This window comes from Neomonachus schauinslandi, chromosome 10, assembly GCF_002201575.2.
Source record: "Neomonachus schauinslandi chromosome 10, ASM220157v2, whole genome shotgun sequence".
Lineage (NCBI taxonomy): Eukaryota > Metazoa > Chordata > Mammalia > Carnivora > Phocidae > Neomonachus > Neomonachus schauinslandi.
In genome coordinates, this window is record NC_058412.1 from 74,131,312 (window position 1) to 74,149,518 (window position 18,207).

General features: G+C 38.1%; 1 protein-coding gene across 1 annotated transcript in view; it reads right to left on the reverse strand.

The window, feature by feature from the left end:
* CAMKMT (calmodulin-lysine N-methyltransferase) overlaps positions 1-18,207 on the reverse strand; it is a 382,577-nt gene that overhangs the window by 38,135 nt on the left and 326,235 nt on the right. The window contains exons 6-7 of the mRNA XM_021701200.1: positions 17,920-17,983; positions 10,403-10,469 (exon numbers count right to left, since the gene is read on the reverse strand). Coding sequence (XP_021556875.1) covers positions 10,403-10,469; positions 17,920-17,983 — 131 coding nt within the window. The remainder of the gene's footprint in view (positions 1-10,402; positions 10,470-17,919; positions 17,984-18,207) is intronic.

Below are 18,207 nucleotides of genomic sequence, written 5' to 3' on the forward strand. Positions count from 1 at the left end.
TACATGGGAGTAAAACAAAGTGATGATAAAAAATTAGAATTAGCTTTAATTTCATATCAAATTTCAACTATGTGCCATTAAATGTGAAATCACAAAATTCATTATTGTTTTTTCATGTTTTCATTCACTTTTCTTTTTTGTTCATTTTCAAATTTATGAACTTTCAAGCACAGTGCATTTTAATATAAGAATTTCACTATTTGTTGCCAACTTCAAATTGTAACTTCCAGAATAATGGGGTAAAAATCACTCTGATCTAGCATTATGGTAGCAACTTAGGGTGACCCAGATTAGATGGCTCAAAAGATAAGAAAAGTTTCCAAATTCTTTTAAGAAGTCAGCATACCAGTGATATTAAAATCTAATAAAGATAGTGCAATAAAACCGTGGGCCAATTTTACTGATGAATATCAATACAAAAAGCCCAGATAACATCATATACTGCTGGTGGGAATGTAAAATGATTCAGCCAACTTGGAAAACAGTCTGGCAATTCCTCAGAAAGTTAAACATAGAGGTACTATATGGCTATATACATCCAAGAGAAATTAAACTTGTCATAAAAACTTGTACACAAATGTTCACAGCAGCACTATTCATAATAGCTAAAAAGTGGAAACAACCCAATTGTCAACAATGAATGGATGAATAAAATGTGGTCTATCCATCCTCCAAAACACTACTAGGACTGATGAATGAATTCAGCAAGTTTGCAGGATACAAAATCAATGTAAAGAAATTTGTGGCATTTCTATACACTAATAATGAAGCAGCAGAAAGAGAAATTAAGAAAACAATCCCATTTACAACTGCACCAAAAATAATAAAATACCTAGGGATAAACTTAACCAAGGAGGTAACAAACCTGTACTGTGAAAACTATGAAACACTAATGAAAGAAGTTGAAGACAACACAAACAAATGGACAGACATGCCATGCTCATGGATTGGAAGAACAAATATTGTTAAAATGTCCATACTACCCAAAGCAATCTATAGATTCAATGCAATCCCTATTAAAATACCAACTGCATTTTTCACAGAACTGGAACAAATAATCCTAATTTTTTTTTTAACCATAATAGTTTTATCAAGTCTTTTATTTATTTATTTATTTATTTATTTATTTATTTATGATTTTATTTATTTATTTGACAGAGGGAGACACAGCAAGAGAGGGAACACAAGCGGGGCGAGTGGGAGAGGCAAAAGGAGAAGCAGGCTTCCCGTGGAGCAGAGAGCCCAATGCAGGGCTCGATCCCAGGACCCTGGGATCATGACCTGAGCTGAAGGCAGATGCTTAATGACTGAGGCACCCAGGCTCCCCAAACAATCCTAAAATTTGTATGGGGCCACAAAAGACCCCAAATAGCCAAAGCAATCTTGAAAAAGAAAAGCAAAACTGGAGGGGCACCTGGGGGCTCAGTTGGTTAAGCAGCTGCCTTAGGCTTGGGTTATGATCTTGGGGTCCTGGGATTGAGCCCCGCATGGGGCTCCCTGCCCAGCAGGGAGCCTCCTTCTCCTTCTTTTCCCCACTTGTGCTCTCTCTCACTCTCACTCTCTCTCTCTCTGAAAGAAAGAAAGAAGGAAGGAAGGAAGAAAAAGAAAAGGAAGGAAGGAAGGAAGGAAGGAAGGAAGGAAGGAAGAAAGAAAGAAAGGAAGGAAGGAAGGAAGAAAGAAAGAAAGAAAGAAAGAAAGAGAGAGAGGAAAGAAAGAAAGAAAGAAAGAAAAGCAAAACTGGAGGTATCACAATTCCAGACTTCAAGTTATATTACAATACTACAAAGCTGTAGTAATCAAAATAGTATGGTACCTCACAAAAATAGACAGAGATCAACAGAACAGAATAGAAAGCCCAGAAATAAACGCACAATTATATGGCCAATTAATCTTTGACAAAGGAGGGAAGAATATGCGATGGGAAAAAGTCACCTCAACAAATGGTGTTGGGAAAACTGGACATCTACATGCAAAAGAAAGAAGCTGGACCACTTTCTTTCTTTTTTTTTTTTTAAAGATTTTATTTATTTATGTGACAGAGAGAGACACAGCGAGAGAGGGAACACAAGCAGGGGGAGTGGGAGAGGGAGAAGCAGACTTCCCTCTGAGCAGGGAGCCCGATGCGGGGCTCGATCCCAGGACCCTGGGATCATGACCTGAGCCGAAGGCAGACGCTTAACGACTGAGCCACCCAGGCGCCCCGCTGGACCACTTTCTTATATCACACACAAAAGTAAACTCAAAATAGATTAAGGACCTTAAACCATAAAAATCCTGGAAGACAGCACAGGCAGTAATTTCTCTGACATTGGGCATAACAACATCTTTCTATATATGTTTTCTGAGGCAAGGGAAACAAAAGCAAAAATAAACTATTGGGACTACATCAAAATTTAAAATACTTTGGCACAGCAAAGGAAACAACCAACAAAACTAAAAGACAACCTACTGAATGGAAGAATATATTTGCAAATGACATCTGATAAAGGGTTAGTATCCAAGATATATAAAGAATTTATGCAACTCAACAGCAAAAAACAAAAACAACCAACCAAAAAAACCACAAATAAAAAAATGGGCAGAAGACATGAACAGACATTTCTCCAAAGAAGACCTATACGTGGCCAACAGACACATGAAAAGATGCTCAACATCACTCATCATCAGGGAAATGTAAATCAAACCCACATTGATATATCACCTCACACCTGTCAGAATGGCTAAAATCAAAAGCTCAAGAAACAAGTGTTAGCAAGGATGTGGAGAAAAAGGAACTCTCATGCACCGTTGGTGAGAACGCAAATTGGTGCAGCCACTGTGAAAAACAGTATGGAGGTTCCCCAAAAGTTTAAAAACAGAACTACCCTATGATTCAGTAATTCCACTAGTGGGTATTTATCCAAAGAATATGAAATACAAATTCAAAGGGCTATATGCACCCGTATATTTATTGCAGCATTATTTACAATAGCCAAATTATAGAAGCAGCCTAAGTGTCTATCAATAGATGAATGGATAAAAAGGATGTAGTATATACATATATACAATGGAATATTATTCAGCCATAAAAAGAACGAAATCTTACCATTTGCAACAACATGGATGGATATAGAGTATAATGCTAAATGAAATAAGCCAGACAGAGAAAGACAAATACCGTATCATTTCACTTATATGTGGAATTTGAGAAACAAAACAAATGAACAAAGAAAAAAAAAGAGACAAACCAAAAAACAGACTCAACTACAGAGAACAAACATATGGTTACCAGAGGGGAGGTGGGTTGGGGGATGGGTGAAGTAGGGGAAGGGGACTAAGAGTACGCTTATCTTGATGAGCACTGAGTCATGTAAGGAATTGTTAAATCACTATATCATACACTTGAAACTAATACAACACTGTATGTTAACTACACTGGAATTAAAACAAAATAAACGTGTTCTATCTGTACAGTGGAATATTATTCAGCCATAAAAAAAAAATGACATCACAATACATGCTAAAACATGGATGAACCCCAAAACAATTAATGTTAAGTTAAAGAAACCAGATATGAAGGACCACATATTATATGATTCCATTTATGTGAAATGTCCAGAAGAAGAAAATCCATAGAGCCAGAAAGTAGATCAGTGTCTCCCTGATGCTAGGAAAGAGAAAGGGGGGAGGGGCAATGGGCAGTTGCTGCTAATGGGTCACTTTGTTCAGCGGTGATGAAATTGTTCTAAAATTGATCATGAGGGTTGCACAATTCTGTGAATATCCTAAAACCCATTAAATTGTACACTTTAAGTGGGTGAATTATACAGTATGTGAATTATATCTCAATATACTTGTTATAAAAATAATTCCAGACAACACACTAGAATACAACAGCATGTTAAGAGATGAATTAAGACACCATGACCAAGTGACTAGAAACACAGAGATGCTATAATATTAAGAAACCTGTTATATGAGTTGTCATAGGTACAGGTGAAGTCAGAAAAACATTTTGATCAGCTCCATTCATGCTAAAAAGGTATGGGCTGAAGTTCCATATTTATTTGTAACACAATCTCTTAAAAACAAGGAGATCAATAAAAACTTCCTTAACAAGGTAAAAAATATCCTATATATTTCCACTCAAATGCTAATCCATGTATAACGGTGAAACATTCCAGGAGTCCCAAGAAAGTCGGGCTCAAAAATGCCTATCATTTAATATCATCTGGGAAATTTTTATTCAATAATATTATACAAGAGATACAAAATAAGAGGTATAAGAATTGGAAAGAAGTAGAAATCATCACCATTTGCAGATGATGGGATTGTTTATTTGGAAAACTCAAGAGAATAAACCAACAAACTAGCAGAAATAATAACTCATGGAGGTGACTGAACATTTCCTATACAAACCCCTATAGCTTTCTTTATATATATACAAATAACAACCCGTTAGAAAATATAACGAAAGAGAAGATCTCATTTATAAGAGAAACAAAACTAGTTTCTGAAAAAAAACTTAACAAGAAAAATGAAGAAAGATTTCAAATGCTAATGAAACATCTAGAAAAACTTAAATAAAAAGAAAATGCCCTGTTCTTGAATAGGAAGACTCAGTCATCAAGATGTCAAGGCTTAATAAATTGTATTTCTTTCAATCACAATGAAAATGCCAGTATAATAAAAATACCAACATAATTTTAGAAAATTCTAAAAGAAAGAATAATGACAAGGGACTAGTCTTAACAGATAGGAAAATATATTACAAAGTTGTAGTAATTTACACTTTGGTAGAGTCATATGAATACACAAAGTTCACTTCTGAAAATTTGTTCTGTAGATATACTTGCAAATGTATAGTCTATGAACAGATGAGTTCACTGCAGCATTGTTTGCAATGGCAAAATACTGAAAACAGACTATTATTAAAGTAAAAAATTATTTTTTAGCAATGGATTATGATGTGGTCATAATCTAAAAAAATTTTTTTAAGATTGCCCCTTGTCCATTTTAAAGCGAGGAAATCTTTTGAAAATGAAGACCTTTTTATCTGATATGTAACTTCAGTGATATAAATTTCTATGAAGGAGTGATTTTTCTCTTAAACCTGGAAGGCATTTCCACAGAGGATATATATAGTAGTCTGACTTGCACACCTGGCTATCAATATAGAACTTGACCGAATTTGGGTGGTGAGATTTTGATCTTGGTGAAGAGTAGGGAAGTGCATGTCCAAAGAGTTAACACAATGTTATTCTAGAATAAAAGGCCTTAATTTTTAATTTGCTGCAGTTTAAGAGGATGCCTAAAAAATACAATGTCCCCAAATGTTAAAATCTGGCTCATTTTAATACAAGAAGAAGAACTCCAACAAAATATCAGAAACTGGATAACATGCCTGTGGGAGCTGGTTTCTTCAGTGCAGAACACTAAATCGTAGGGGACATGGGCCCATCTTTAAATTTGTCAGGCAAATAAAAAATGTTCGCAATAGAAAGCACATATAATGCTTATATTCAGAATAGCATATTCAGAATAGCAATGGAAGGAAAAGGGACTGGGGCATCTCTAGAATTCTCAGCAGTTCTCAAGATTCTGTTACCGTAACTGTAGCAAAACCCACTAACAGGTATAGTTTATCAGAAAATTTCTCAAAGAGAGCCCTCAGCCTCCTTATCTTGGTTACCTTCTTCTAACCTTCCTCTTCAACCTGACAAAGGACAGATAAACACCTACTTACAATGTCAGTTTGTCTACAGACACGGCATGTGCATGCCTGAGAAGAAGCCTATCCTGAAATGAAAGTCAGCTATCTGATGTATAAACTGATGTCTTAGTCTCTAAAGCCTCACTCACTCCTGCTAAAAATTATTTGGTTCCATAAGCCTTATGGATTCATGTCTTTCAAAAGGTGCTCCAACTTTAAATCTTAAAACCTCTCCTATAAGAGGGATAAAGTGTACTAATTGCTTCAGGGAATACAAAAATATATTAAGCAGAATCCTTGCCTTCAAGAAAATTCTCTGTCTCCCCTGCTAGAGCGTGAAGTCCAAGAAGGCACGGACTTTCTCAGTCTTGTTCATCACGACATCACCAGCACCTAGAACAGTACTTGGTGCACAGAAAGTGATTGAAATATTTGTCAAGAAGTGAATGAACCAATGGCCACAAAAACAAAGACAATATGCTTTGAGCAATAAGAGAATACGGCATATTTGACTGGGACCAGTCTAAGGCCAACAGAAACTAAAAGGATGACAAGATTAGGGCCAGAGAAGGCAGGAGAAATGATAAATTAGGCCATCCTACAAGGAAGGATTTAGGAGGACAAGGAGAAGGGGAACAGGCCTGGCTAAGGCCACAGACGGGGCAGACTAGATGTGTCCAGAAAGTGCAGAGGCTCAGGTGGCCACAGGAGAGGGCCATGGGAGAAGGTGTGTGTTGGGGAAGCAGAGGAGCTAGAGTGAAGGAAGTGAGGGCAGGCTGCAGAAGGTCTAGAAAAATCAGCAACAGGATTCCACCTGGTTGAGATTTACACCTTTAAAATCATTTTTCATACCCCTGGTTTAACCTTTAGAAGAAAATGAGCCTCTGAAAAGATATAAATCTTTTTTTTTTTGGTAGTTTTTAATTTTATTATATTATGTTAGTCACCATACAATACATCATTGGTTTTTGATGTAGTGATCCACGATCCATTGTTTTCATATAACACCCAGTGCTCCATGTAGTACGTGCCCTCCTTAATACCCATCACCGGGCTAACCAATCCGAAAAGATATAAATCTTAAAAAGCAGTAGGGCAATGGGGCCAATAGCCAGTCCTGGGGGCCCACATAAAGGTGAAATTTGGGTTATAAAGAAGTCTTCAATATTATAGTAAGTTCCATAGTTTACTAAAATTAATGGTTTACCAAAGAATAATAAAAGTCCCGGGCCTAAATTCACTAGCAATTTTCACACAAAGATAAACTCTTTTCTTAGGCAGAAACTTACTTTTAATATCACAGCAGGGTATATTTGATAGGTTTTTTTAAAAAATTGTAACTGTTAACTAATATGAACCAGAGAATGACGCCATTCACTAATTCTGGAACACCTAGAAACATGTAGACGTCAAAAGCTCCGAATGCTTCTTTATTAGACAGTCACAGGTTTGAAGACAGCTTCAGATAAAACTAACTATTGAGAAGCTGTAAATATCCTTGCTCTTTCAACACTCTCTAGCTATATTTAGCAGCACAATTTCCTTTGTTCAAGAGCTACTCTTGATAACTCTGTATTTATGCTCCCCAAGACAGAATACCTTGGACCTGTTAGGTAAATGAATGGATAGCTGCATGGATGGACAAACAAATGAACCATCAAATGACTGTATTAAGATCTGTGAGACAAAATGGATATGATGCTTCATCTATGTATGTCCTAGATCTTTCTTGGTCAGGGCTAAAGCTTCCAGGCCTCCACAAACATGTCTGTCACACAAAGCAACAACTGGGATAGGAGCGCCTGGGTGGCTCAGTTGTTAAGCATCTGCCTTCGGCTCAAGTCATGATCCCGGGGTCCTGGGATCGAGTGCTGCGTCGGGCTCCCTGCTCCACGGGAAGCCTGCTTCTCCCTCTCCCACTCCCCCTGCTTGTGTTCCCTCTCTCGCTGTCTCTGTCAAATAAATAAATAAAATCTTTAAAAAATAAAAAAAAACCCTAATAGATGGGGATTAAAATGGAACAGAGGGAGTAAGAAAGTTTTGTTCTTAAAGGAGGAGTGTTTTTCTAGGCAAGGGCTGTGGTGAAGAGGGGAGCAGGGGTGGACTCCCTATGGAGCTGCTGAAGCTTACGTGTTCAGGTCCCTCACTTGCACAGATTCCTTCCAAGGCCCACCAGGAGCCCAAGTCATTGTTCACACGGTCAAATGCTTCCAAAGAATTTGCCCAAGTAAGGTATAATCAAATCCATTCTCCTCACGAGGGCCCTCAACATGTTTCAGGCCCCACACAGCCTGGGTCCACCCTGGCTGAGAGGCAGGAGTGCAGGTTGTCGCTGAGCGAGCACCCTGTCACAGCCTCGGGAAAGGGAGCCTGGGGGCTGTTCACACTCCTGGGTGGTTTCTTGTTCCTTTTTAAAAGCCACCATTTCCTAAGCCCAGAGTTCTCAATACCATGATACTCGTTCTGCTGCTACATCGTAATGAAGTCACAGGAGACATTCAGCTGTTCCAAACTTCATGTCAAGCTTTGAAGTGCTTTTTAATAGCAGAAATATTTGGCTCACAGGTGGGCTTTGTAGCTATGGTAAATACCTCTCAGTTATCTGTCGCTACCGTTATTCCACACCTCCAATTTGGAGGAGAAATTCTGCATATGCATTGAGGCACTAAAAAAGAAGAGTGAACTATATCTTAGTTCTTTTGTGAACAGTTTCCTTTTATTTCTTCTTGCATGGAACTAATGTGCTCATCATATTGTACTGGTTATGGGTGGGAAAGCAGTGGAGAGAAGGGAAATGCTGATTATTACATCACTGGTTGGCAGTTCCTCTTAGCTTCTGGAAGGTTAAGTGGTCAAGTAGCTTCTTCATATGAGATCAAGGCATTTCAAGGACTGCCTCATCCCCCGGTTTTCTGGCAAAGTGCTTTAGTAGACTTTGGACAAAATGCTTACAGTGGTTTAAAAGAGAAAAAACTGACCACAATTAATATGAGATAAAGAAAAAATAAAACAAACCCCTCATCTTGGAGGTTCCTAAATGACTATTGACACACAGACTATATGTCCACGTACATACCAGAACAATATAGTTAGAGCATTTCTGAGAACAGATAGAGACAAAGGCCATTTTCGATACATCCTGTGTTGAATAATGACATTTTGCTTCTTTATGTAACTTAATTATTTTATGAAGAGATGACAGAAAATACTGTGCATTCCCTAAGTTAAACACCTGACATTTTTTATTCTTCAAAATGGAACATTTTCAAAATCTAGTTATGTTTATTAATTAGTGATTATTAACACCCAGTAAACAACATTATGTCTTGTAAAAACACAATCTCTCTTCACAGCATGATGCTGAATCTATTATTCCCTGATTCCATATGCTGAAATACACTCAAATGGTCACAAATGACCTTAAGCATTAAATAAATGTAAATGAGGACAACATAGAAAATGTGCTTTTGATTGATAACTAAAAGACCAGGTTGAAAATCACGTCCCAAAATGAAGTCCTCCCCAGAAGGGTATGGCAGTCCTCACTGTGGTGTAAAGGCCTCCCTAAGAATGAAGAGGACACAGGTAGCAGATGGTTCTTTTCTCCTGACCTGCCCGAGGCTTTCTGGGAAACGAAACTGGTTTGTTAATAAATGAGAAACACAGGGCATCCCACCCCCTGTGCCACCAGCTTATGCTGACATTCTACTGCAGGATTTTAAAACACGTATATGGCCACTTCCTTACCTTCACTAGCTGACATCAGAGAAAAATAATTACTGCTATTCCATAGCCTCAGCCCAATAAGTTTACCACTGGAGGTTTTTTAAGTGTTGTTGCTGCTAATTCATCTTTTTTTTTTTATCCCCAAACTGAGTAGTTGGGGTGGGAAATCATCTTCAACACAGAAAAAACTCAAAATATCAAAGGATGACAGATTAGCAGTAATAAATAAATAAAATAATCAGTTAAAAATGAGATTGTTCTTCTAATGTCTGGGGTTCAACATATAAATGAAAAATGCACAAATACAGATATTTCATGTGAAAAGTACGAAATGATTCCTCGCTCTTCTAGGTCCTATCATCAGGGCAAAAGAAAATGTAGCATCACCGAAAACACCATTGTTTTGGTTGAGGGTAAGCATTTCTCCAAGTTTGAATAAGAATGAACAGAATCTAAAAGGGAATGGATACTAGACTATTTCAAAACCATGAAGAGAGCAGGGTTTCTCAATCTTGGCACTACTGACATTTTGGGCCAGATAGGTCTTTGTCGTGGGCACTGTCTTGTGCATTGCAGGAGGGTGGCCTCTGTCTACTAGATGCCACTAGCAATCCTCTCCCCCTGAGTCAGGACAATGAAAGAGAACCTGGGGGCAAGACTGCCCCCAGGTTGAGAACCAGAGGAATAGAGTCTTCATAAGGAGGTCCCAGGAAGGCTTATTTCAGCCTCAGACTGTATACTCTCAATCCTGAAATCATTCCCAACCCAGGGTTCAATATACTTCAGTTTTCCTCATTGACCAAAGATAATGAAAATGCCTGCCTGCCTCCTTATGGATTCTTCTGAACATTAAATAAGGTATTTTTAAAGTGCTTAGAACAGTGCCTGACCCACAGTAAGTGCTCAGTAAATATTAGCTATTATTATCCTTAATTATCATCCATAGAGAAAACCAGAATGTTTTAATGCAGGAAGGTATCTTACCAGCTTGATATTTTCCCAGCTTTAAACGCACCAGCCTTCTGATTCCTTGTGATGATGTCTCTCACGTCTACAGGACACAGTTAAGAAAGCTTCTGCAGTGACTGTCAACTGACTCCAAAAAAAAAAAAAAAAAGGTCCACAAACACAGTGATCTTCTTACTGTACATGGGATCAGCTCAGTGAAAAGAGAAAAGTTGTAGGGTGTGAGGCAGGAGAAGAAGGGTCTAGACCTGGCTCTACCACCAAATGTTGAATTGCTTGCCACAGGCAAGCTCTTTTAATTCCCTGGGCTGCAGTTTTGTCACCTGCGTGCGAAATGTACATTCAGGGAGCATGCTGGCAAGGCTCAGGGTTATGGGCGCTGGTGGGGGTAGATGACTATCGTATAGCTGCTATGCCCTGCTTCCTTAAAAGAGCTACCAGCCCAAAGGCAAGCCTCTTTCAGTCAGTGGGAAAAGGACCTGTACCAAGAAAAGCCATATTTCTGGAGGAGAGGTTTTGAAGAGCTGGTCCATTACATCACACAGTGCCATCTTGATGCAGGTCCGTGGGAAAAATCATATCAAGTTCCAACACTGGGCAAAGGTAGGTTTGAGATCAACCCCTTTTGCTTCAGCTTCTGGACACTAAATCTTACAACTGTTTTTGTTTCTCTTCTTGCTCTGGTCTCTTTGCAACCCATAGCCAAATGGATGACCTAACTCTATCAACCACCAGAGCTCTCCTGGCATATACTTTCTGTACTGACCTCTCATCCTGGCTTCATCGTATTGTCCTGGCTTTCTGATTCAAATTGGCCTCACTTTCTCATTTATTTTATATGGCATATCCTATGTGTCACTGTAAAAAGCCGCAAAGTTCCTCTTTCAGAATAAAGCAGGTTTAAATAAACAAGAAATATAATAATTCCAGTGAAGGCTGCAAGCCGAAATAAATTGGGCCCATGGGGAGGACACCAAGCAGATGAGCAATGTTCCCCTATTGCTCAGAAAAACAGATTTCCTGAATGCTCAGAACAAGCATTGGCCAAGGTCTCCCTGCAAGAACAGAGCCACAGGACTTTTTAACCCAAATCTCTGCTTGAAACATCAGGCACACCCATTTCTTCTCTGAGTGAATAAGCAGGTACTGTGATAGCTTTCTCCCCCCTAGGAGTGGGTAGGAAAAATCAATTAGGTCTCCTAATGAAGGGCTTTGTGGAGGTTTACAAAAGTGCTATAATGCAGACTTTTTTTTTTTCTGGGTGAACTTTCCTGTATGCAAATTAAATACCGTTAAATTACATTCATTAAAAAAATAAAAGAGACTAATTTGCCTACTTGTTTTGATTAACTAAAATGACACATCGGCCTACAGTTCTGTCTATTTCAGGAAGAAAGTATTTCAGGAAAGTCTTCTAAATGAAATGTCTTGTAGAAAAGGACAGCTGACATCTTTATTCTGAGAAGAACAAAATTAGTGAAGAGTCAACTGACAACTGCTTTTTGGTTGAGCTCCGCCCCCTCCGGCCACACCCTACTCCACGTTTCTATGACATCCAACCGTACGCGGCAATATGCCCGGTACACCTGTAGCGTCGTGTGAGTACATGACTAATCTATCAAGCAAAACATATTATTTTGTTAGTGGAGGTAATACTTTTTATAAAATAGTCACAGGGAAGTTAAATTATATAACTCTGAAAACCTGTTACTAATTTTTAGTAAACATCTTAACGCTATATGCTTTTATACAATTTATAAACCCATGACTCCAGGTGGTCAGGTTGAAGCAAGTGTATGTATTTATATTCTAGAGGTGCTTTTTTTTTTTAATGAAAAAATTCACAGCAGTATTTAGGCTGCTTTATTTTTAGAGCTGGGAAGGAAATATATTTTATGGTTTAGGAGGTGTTTTTATATTAAAACAAGCACAAAGAGAAAAAAGAAATGGCAAGAGCATATTAAAATAGCTTAAGAGATATATTCTGATATTCTGCTCCCCCACCCTTCACTTTAGGTCCGGCTGGCACTGTGTCTAATAATACATTTTGTCATTTTTCTGTGTCACCTTAGAGTGATAAAGGACATCCAATCAAATCAATACGTCCAGGATAGTGTTCAACAGGGTGGACCAAATCCTGTTCCCTGTACTGTACCCATCTTCTGGAAGTCTTCAGTGGGAGGTGCTGGATGCAAAGAAAGCTTTAATGTGATTTCTGATCAACTGGATACTGAACAATCACCTCCAGTCTCCTTGTCTGGGCTGCAGGATCAATGCCTGTGGCTAGAAGAAACCACATTTCTACGACTAGGTTTTCTTCCACCAAAAAAGCATAGTTCAGGAGTGGGGCTCCCTTTTAATTTTAGTTCAGTTGAGTTTTATTCTTAAAATATATATTTTTTGCATAATAACAAGTTACTTAAACAAGTAACTTTAACTTTACGTATCTAAATATAATTAATTACATATAAAATACTATTTAAAATATTAGCCTCCTCCTACAATTAGTGATTGTTATATTTATCAGTAGTCGCATCTACATTTTGGGACTTGGCATTGTTCTTTAAGAAAAAAGTTATTTTTAAAATAATAACACTGTGATCCACAAAGCATTACTTTCTCAGCGTATGTTACCTTTATTTTCACTGGACCATCCAAGGTGAGGGTAGGAAACCATGAAATTATAATATAAATCAAGTTCATTTTGATCTCTAAAGGATTTTTAAAATGCTGGATGTGGCAATATTTGCCAATTTAAAGGCTGCAAAATATTCTTAAATGTGCTTGTTATCAAAGGAATTGAGAGGATGAACTCTGTTAGCAATGTCAACTGTTATGTTTTTGGATGAGAGGCCTTTTCTTCCTGAGGGTCCTGAGGAAACTGTAAGATGAACACTCACGAAACCATTCTAGGTTTTGGTGAAACAGAACGGTTTAATGGGGGGAAATAAAAAAGCTTTGAAGTCAAATGAACCTGGCTGGCTTCTAAGCTGATTCTGCTACTTAGTAGCTGTGTGAACTTGGGTAAATTAGCCTCTCTGAGCTCCATCTCAAAAACAGGAATAATGATCCCTATTTTATAGGCTTAATGGAGTACCACATAGGATGAGCCTGACCATATAGGTGCCTAATTCATGCCAATTCATTATCTTTTTCAATAATTCGGGCAAAAGCTTCAGAGGGATGAAGAGGCTGGTGAGTAACTAAAATGAGGTTTGGGGGCACCTGGGTGGCTCAGATGGTTAAGCGTCTGCCTTCGGCTCAGGTCATGATCCCAGGGTCCTGGGATCGAGTGCCGCATCGGGCTTCCCGCTCCTTGGGAGCCTGCTTCTCCCTCTGTTTCTCTCTGTCTCTCATGAATAAATAAATAAAATCTTAAAATAAATAAATAAATAAATAAAATAAAATAAAATGAGGTTTGGCAGTCAAGCTTTATTTTCTCTCCCTGCTGCTCAGAACTAATTATGTGAACATTTATATTGTAGAATTTAAATAACTGGAAGGAATCAAAGAACTTCTGCCCTGTGGATTTTCAGTGTCTTTCACATGTATAAATGTGCTCTGGCCAAGGCATAGTCTGTGTCCCACAAGAACAAGGACTTGGTTCGTCTTGTCCATTGCTGTCTTTAGCGCCTGAAATGGCATGCAATTAACGGTGGTTGGATTAATTTTAATTAATTAGTTAGATTAACTTATTACTTAATTTAAATTGAATTTTCAAAGCTATTTATTGAGCTCCTACCCAATGTGAGGCACATGGAGTCCATTAATGACTCCATTAGCAAATAGAAGTGCAGCTGGTACAGATACTGGAGAAACACAGGATGATGGCCAAGCACTGCCAAGGTCTCCACCAACCACAGCATAGGCTGCACAGTCTAGAGGGAGCTTAATGTATTAGTTACTCAAGTCAGAGATGCTGTTAATAAATAAGGTAATGATAAGCCAGGGCTATCTCCTTAAAAATGCACAGGAGATTCACCAAGTTGGGATGAATCCTAAGCTCGAGATCATGATCCAGACTGTGCATGCCGTGGGAATAAGATGCTTGGATCAGGAGCACGAGAAATGGGTCACCAAGCACTGCCACAGTCTGCAGATAACATGCTTGATGCTTCCTAAGGATGGGTCAAGGCAGGGTGCTTAGTGAGTGTACCAGAGAGGGCTGCTCACCTCTAGGTGTTGTACTTTTATTCATCATGATTTGGAAGAGGCTCAGCATCAATAATAACTCAGTACACTGCTTCTTCCCTCTGTTCTTATGTCATTGTCATCAGCAGCTACGAACTTTAGTGAGTTATTATTATCTGTAGGCACTTGGAGATTTCTTCCTTTATTACACCAAAAGGGCTGTGCCAAAGAAAAGGGAACACGTTTCAAACTACCTTCGGTGAAGTTGAGAACTGGATGAACCAAATGATGCCATTTCTAATTTATCCTTTGTTCTCTTTGGGTACAGATAAAATGGCATCTGTAAAGAGGGGCAGCTCTCGGGTAAGGGGGGCCCTGGGTCAGACCCAGCAATGCAGTTTAAGGACCAAGGAGAACCTCAGGGACATGTACCCATGAGTCTGAGAAAATATTTAGGACTTACATCATTCACTTACACCTCAAGTCTTAATCTCTTTTCAGATATCTCTGTTTAATAGACCTCAAATCAACATCTAGCTTTCCAGGGTCAAGGGAGAGAGCTCTGGAAGACATAGCCAATCCATCTGATACATCCTAGGGAAGATTATAAATAACCTCACAACTGGTTGATAGGCTTTTATGATATGAACATTCAGAGCTCATCCATTCATTACCTTACATATTTAAAAAATAGAAACAATTGAAGATAAAAAGGAAGCATCAAAAAATGCTATTTTTTTAAAAAAAGGTAAAAATCAGAACCTTAGAAGCTTAAGAGACTAGGAAGTTAAGATTCAGTCAGATTCATTAAGTTCAGATGCGAAGAAAAACAAAAATAATTTTTAAAATGATGAAAATAATATACAGGCCAACACTCAGATGTGATGTGGGATTGCCAGGTCGATTTTCAATTACATTTCACTGATGTATTCATTTGTTTCTTAATGTGCTCATCTTGCCCATTAGGAATAATTAGCAGCTTTGCTTAAGAGATTTTCTGGTTTCTGGCAATGTTTTTCCCTTTTTTTTGTTGACATCCACTTTTACTTTTTAGAAAGTAATTTTTGGATAATATCCTACAACTGCTATATAATTTAGGCTTCCTAAAATTTTAAAGGAAAGATGTAAACAGTAATTTTTAAATGAATTTGTTTCAATCTATATGCATCAACAGTATGTGAGTCAGTGAATTAGTTATTCCTACAGAAAGTGGGCACACAAATACAAAAAAAAATTTCATTCATATTAACCTCACTCAGCACAACAGCTTTACAACGAATGCCAATTGTAAGCTCTGTTAGTAAATCAAGAATAATACAGTATTAAAAGCAGGAAAAACACATTGCCAATTTTTAAGGCTTTAGGCATGCTTTTTTTTTCTCTTAATTAAAAAAAATTAGATCTAGTTACAAAAGAAAAAAGCCCACGAACATGGAACAACTACATGATAAAAACTGAACTCCATCAGGAAAGTCCTAAGAGATGAAATAAAACACACTGCCGGTTTTGGTCTGCATCCTGAAAGGACCTACTTTATCTACATTGTAAAGTTCTTCCCCTCCTGCCCTTTGGCACCCCGCTATATTAAACCCATTGTAAAACCCAGCACAATAAAGCACTCTCAGGGCTGAGCTTCTGAGGACCAAATGTTAAAAATCCATTTTCTTGGGAGGGGGCTGTACCAATCATTTCTTTGAAAGGCCAGCAGAGTGAATACAGAATCTGAGATTTCCTCTCTGATTTCAAGAGCTGGCATGGCATCTTTGCTGTTTAAAGCAAAGGTGTGCTAATTAATGACATTAGCATTGCTTCCCTTCTCTGGAAGCGCTGTACTTTAGCTCAATAATAATTTTAGTACAATTAAATTTACATACCGACTACCGATGTTCCTATAGTTTGATAAAAGTTGTAATTTGTTTCTGCCGCTATTAAATGAGACACCTGCTGACTTGAGAAAAACCTCAGGTTGTGGGCCCAGTCTGAAAGTTTCTGTGGCTAAAATGGCCCTCTCCTGTCCAATAATCCTCCTTCCTTCCTTCCTTGGCCCCCCCTCAAAAAAAACCCATCCACTGGGGCTGAACCAGCATACCTGCCTTCCTCTCACTCTCTATGCTCCCTGACATGCGGAGGAGGAACACAGTGAAATGATACAGTGCAAGGCATAACTCAGAATAAAGCAGAGTGAATGAAACAACATCGGCTCATCTTCAGGAATATTTTGAGAAATTTGCGACAGTCTGAAGATCATTAAAATCCTGCATCTTAAAAAAGGAAGCACCTTTTGTGATCTCTTTCCCTTGTGTGAAAGGTCAGGATTGTGATTGGCTGTTTTGCCTTCCTGAATTTTTTTTTTTTTAAAGTCTGTCAGGCAATTAGCTGGGTGGGGCTCTGTAGAGCATACAAGCGCTGCTGAACAATATTAGCTACTGTGCTTCTTGTACCTCCTTTCTCCTATTTGAGCAGCCTGATAGAGCTGCTGCAAATTTTATTTTTTAAAAGATCATACAGCAAAGGTAGAAAAAGAAAATCGAAAATGGGCTTTCTGTAAGAAGCCGTAAAAGTCGAAACTGCTTTGGCATTTTAGGGGGCTAAGATGCAAATAAGTGGATTGCCTACTTCATAATGTAAATGTAAGGCATACCAAAAATCCAAAGCAAATATATCTTCCACTTCTCCTCTCAATTTCTAACGGCTGTTAACTGCGCCTGAACAAATCAGCTCGATTGCTAAAGTAGCCACAAATTATGCTTGCTTTCTCAGTTAAAGTACAGTTCAATTTTCATGAACTCTGTGTACATATTAGTAAAGCATAATCTAATATAATGAGCTTGGAACTGTAATAGCATAGCAGAAAAAAAAAAGAGAGTGCTTTTATAATCCTAAATAAAAGGAAATAATGAAAACCTGATAGCTGTTTCCAATGGGGAGCTATAGGTAACCTCTCGGCAATTAGAGAAGGTCCCATCCTACCTAGCACATACCCACAAGATCAAACCCAAGGAAGGTCATAATGAACATGAAGCTGGAAGTTAGTTTTTATAAGCAATAGTGGATATAATAAATATTCAATCATTTACTTTATACCAGGAAATTTCAGTGACAATAAAAGGACAAGAATGCCTGGAAATTATTCTGAAACAAATGTTCTTACTGCCTTGAGTGGTCCACAAATCATGGGCTCCTTTCACAAGAAGTGACTGTAAAAAAAAATCTATCGAAATGAAAGAAAAAAACAGTCGTCGCCAATGAATTCCATATATTTCTACTTTTTCTTAATTACTTATCATGTGTGTGGGGGGGATTCTTTTTTAATACCCCATGCTGTCTTTCTTTATATCAATTGTTACTCAGCCGGGAAAAAGGAATGAGCACAACAAACCCGTTTTCTATCTGAATAAGGATACTTCTGATGGCCTTTTCATTCCCATCAGTTAACAGAACTTCTTTGACATCTGCAGAAATAGCAACCTGAAAAAAAAAAAAAGGAGCACAGCAAACAATGAGCAAATATGCTTGTCTGTGTGGAAGTGAAGACAGGAGTGACAAGCCTTCAGTATCATGCTTCCTCACCTATTTCTCTGTAACAATCTTCAATCTTTTTTCATTTTATGTCTGCATTATTTTAATCATTCAATCAAATCAGTCAATACTTTTATCATTCCATTTGCGGGAGCCTCTATCTTGCTATCATT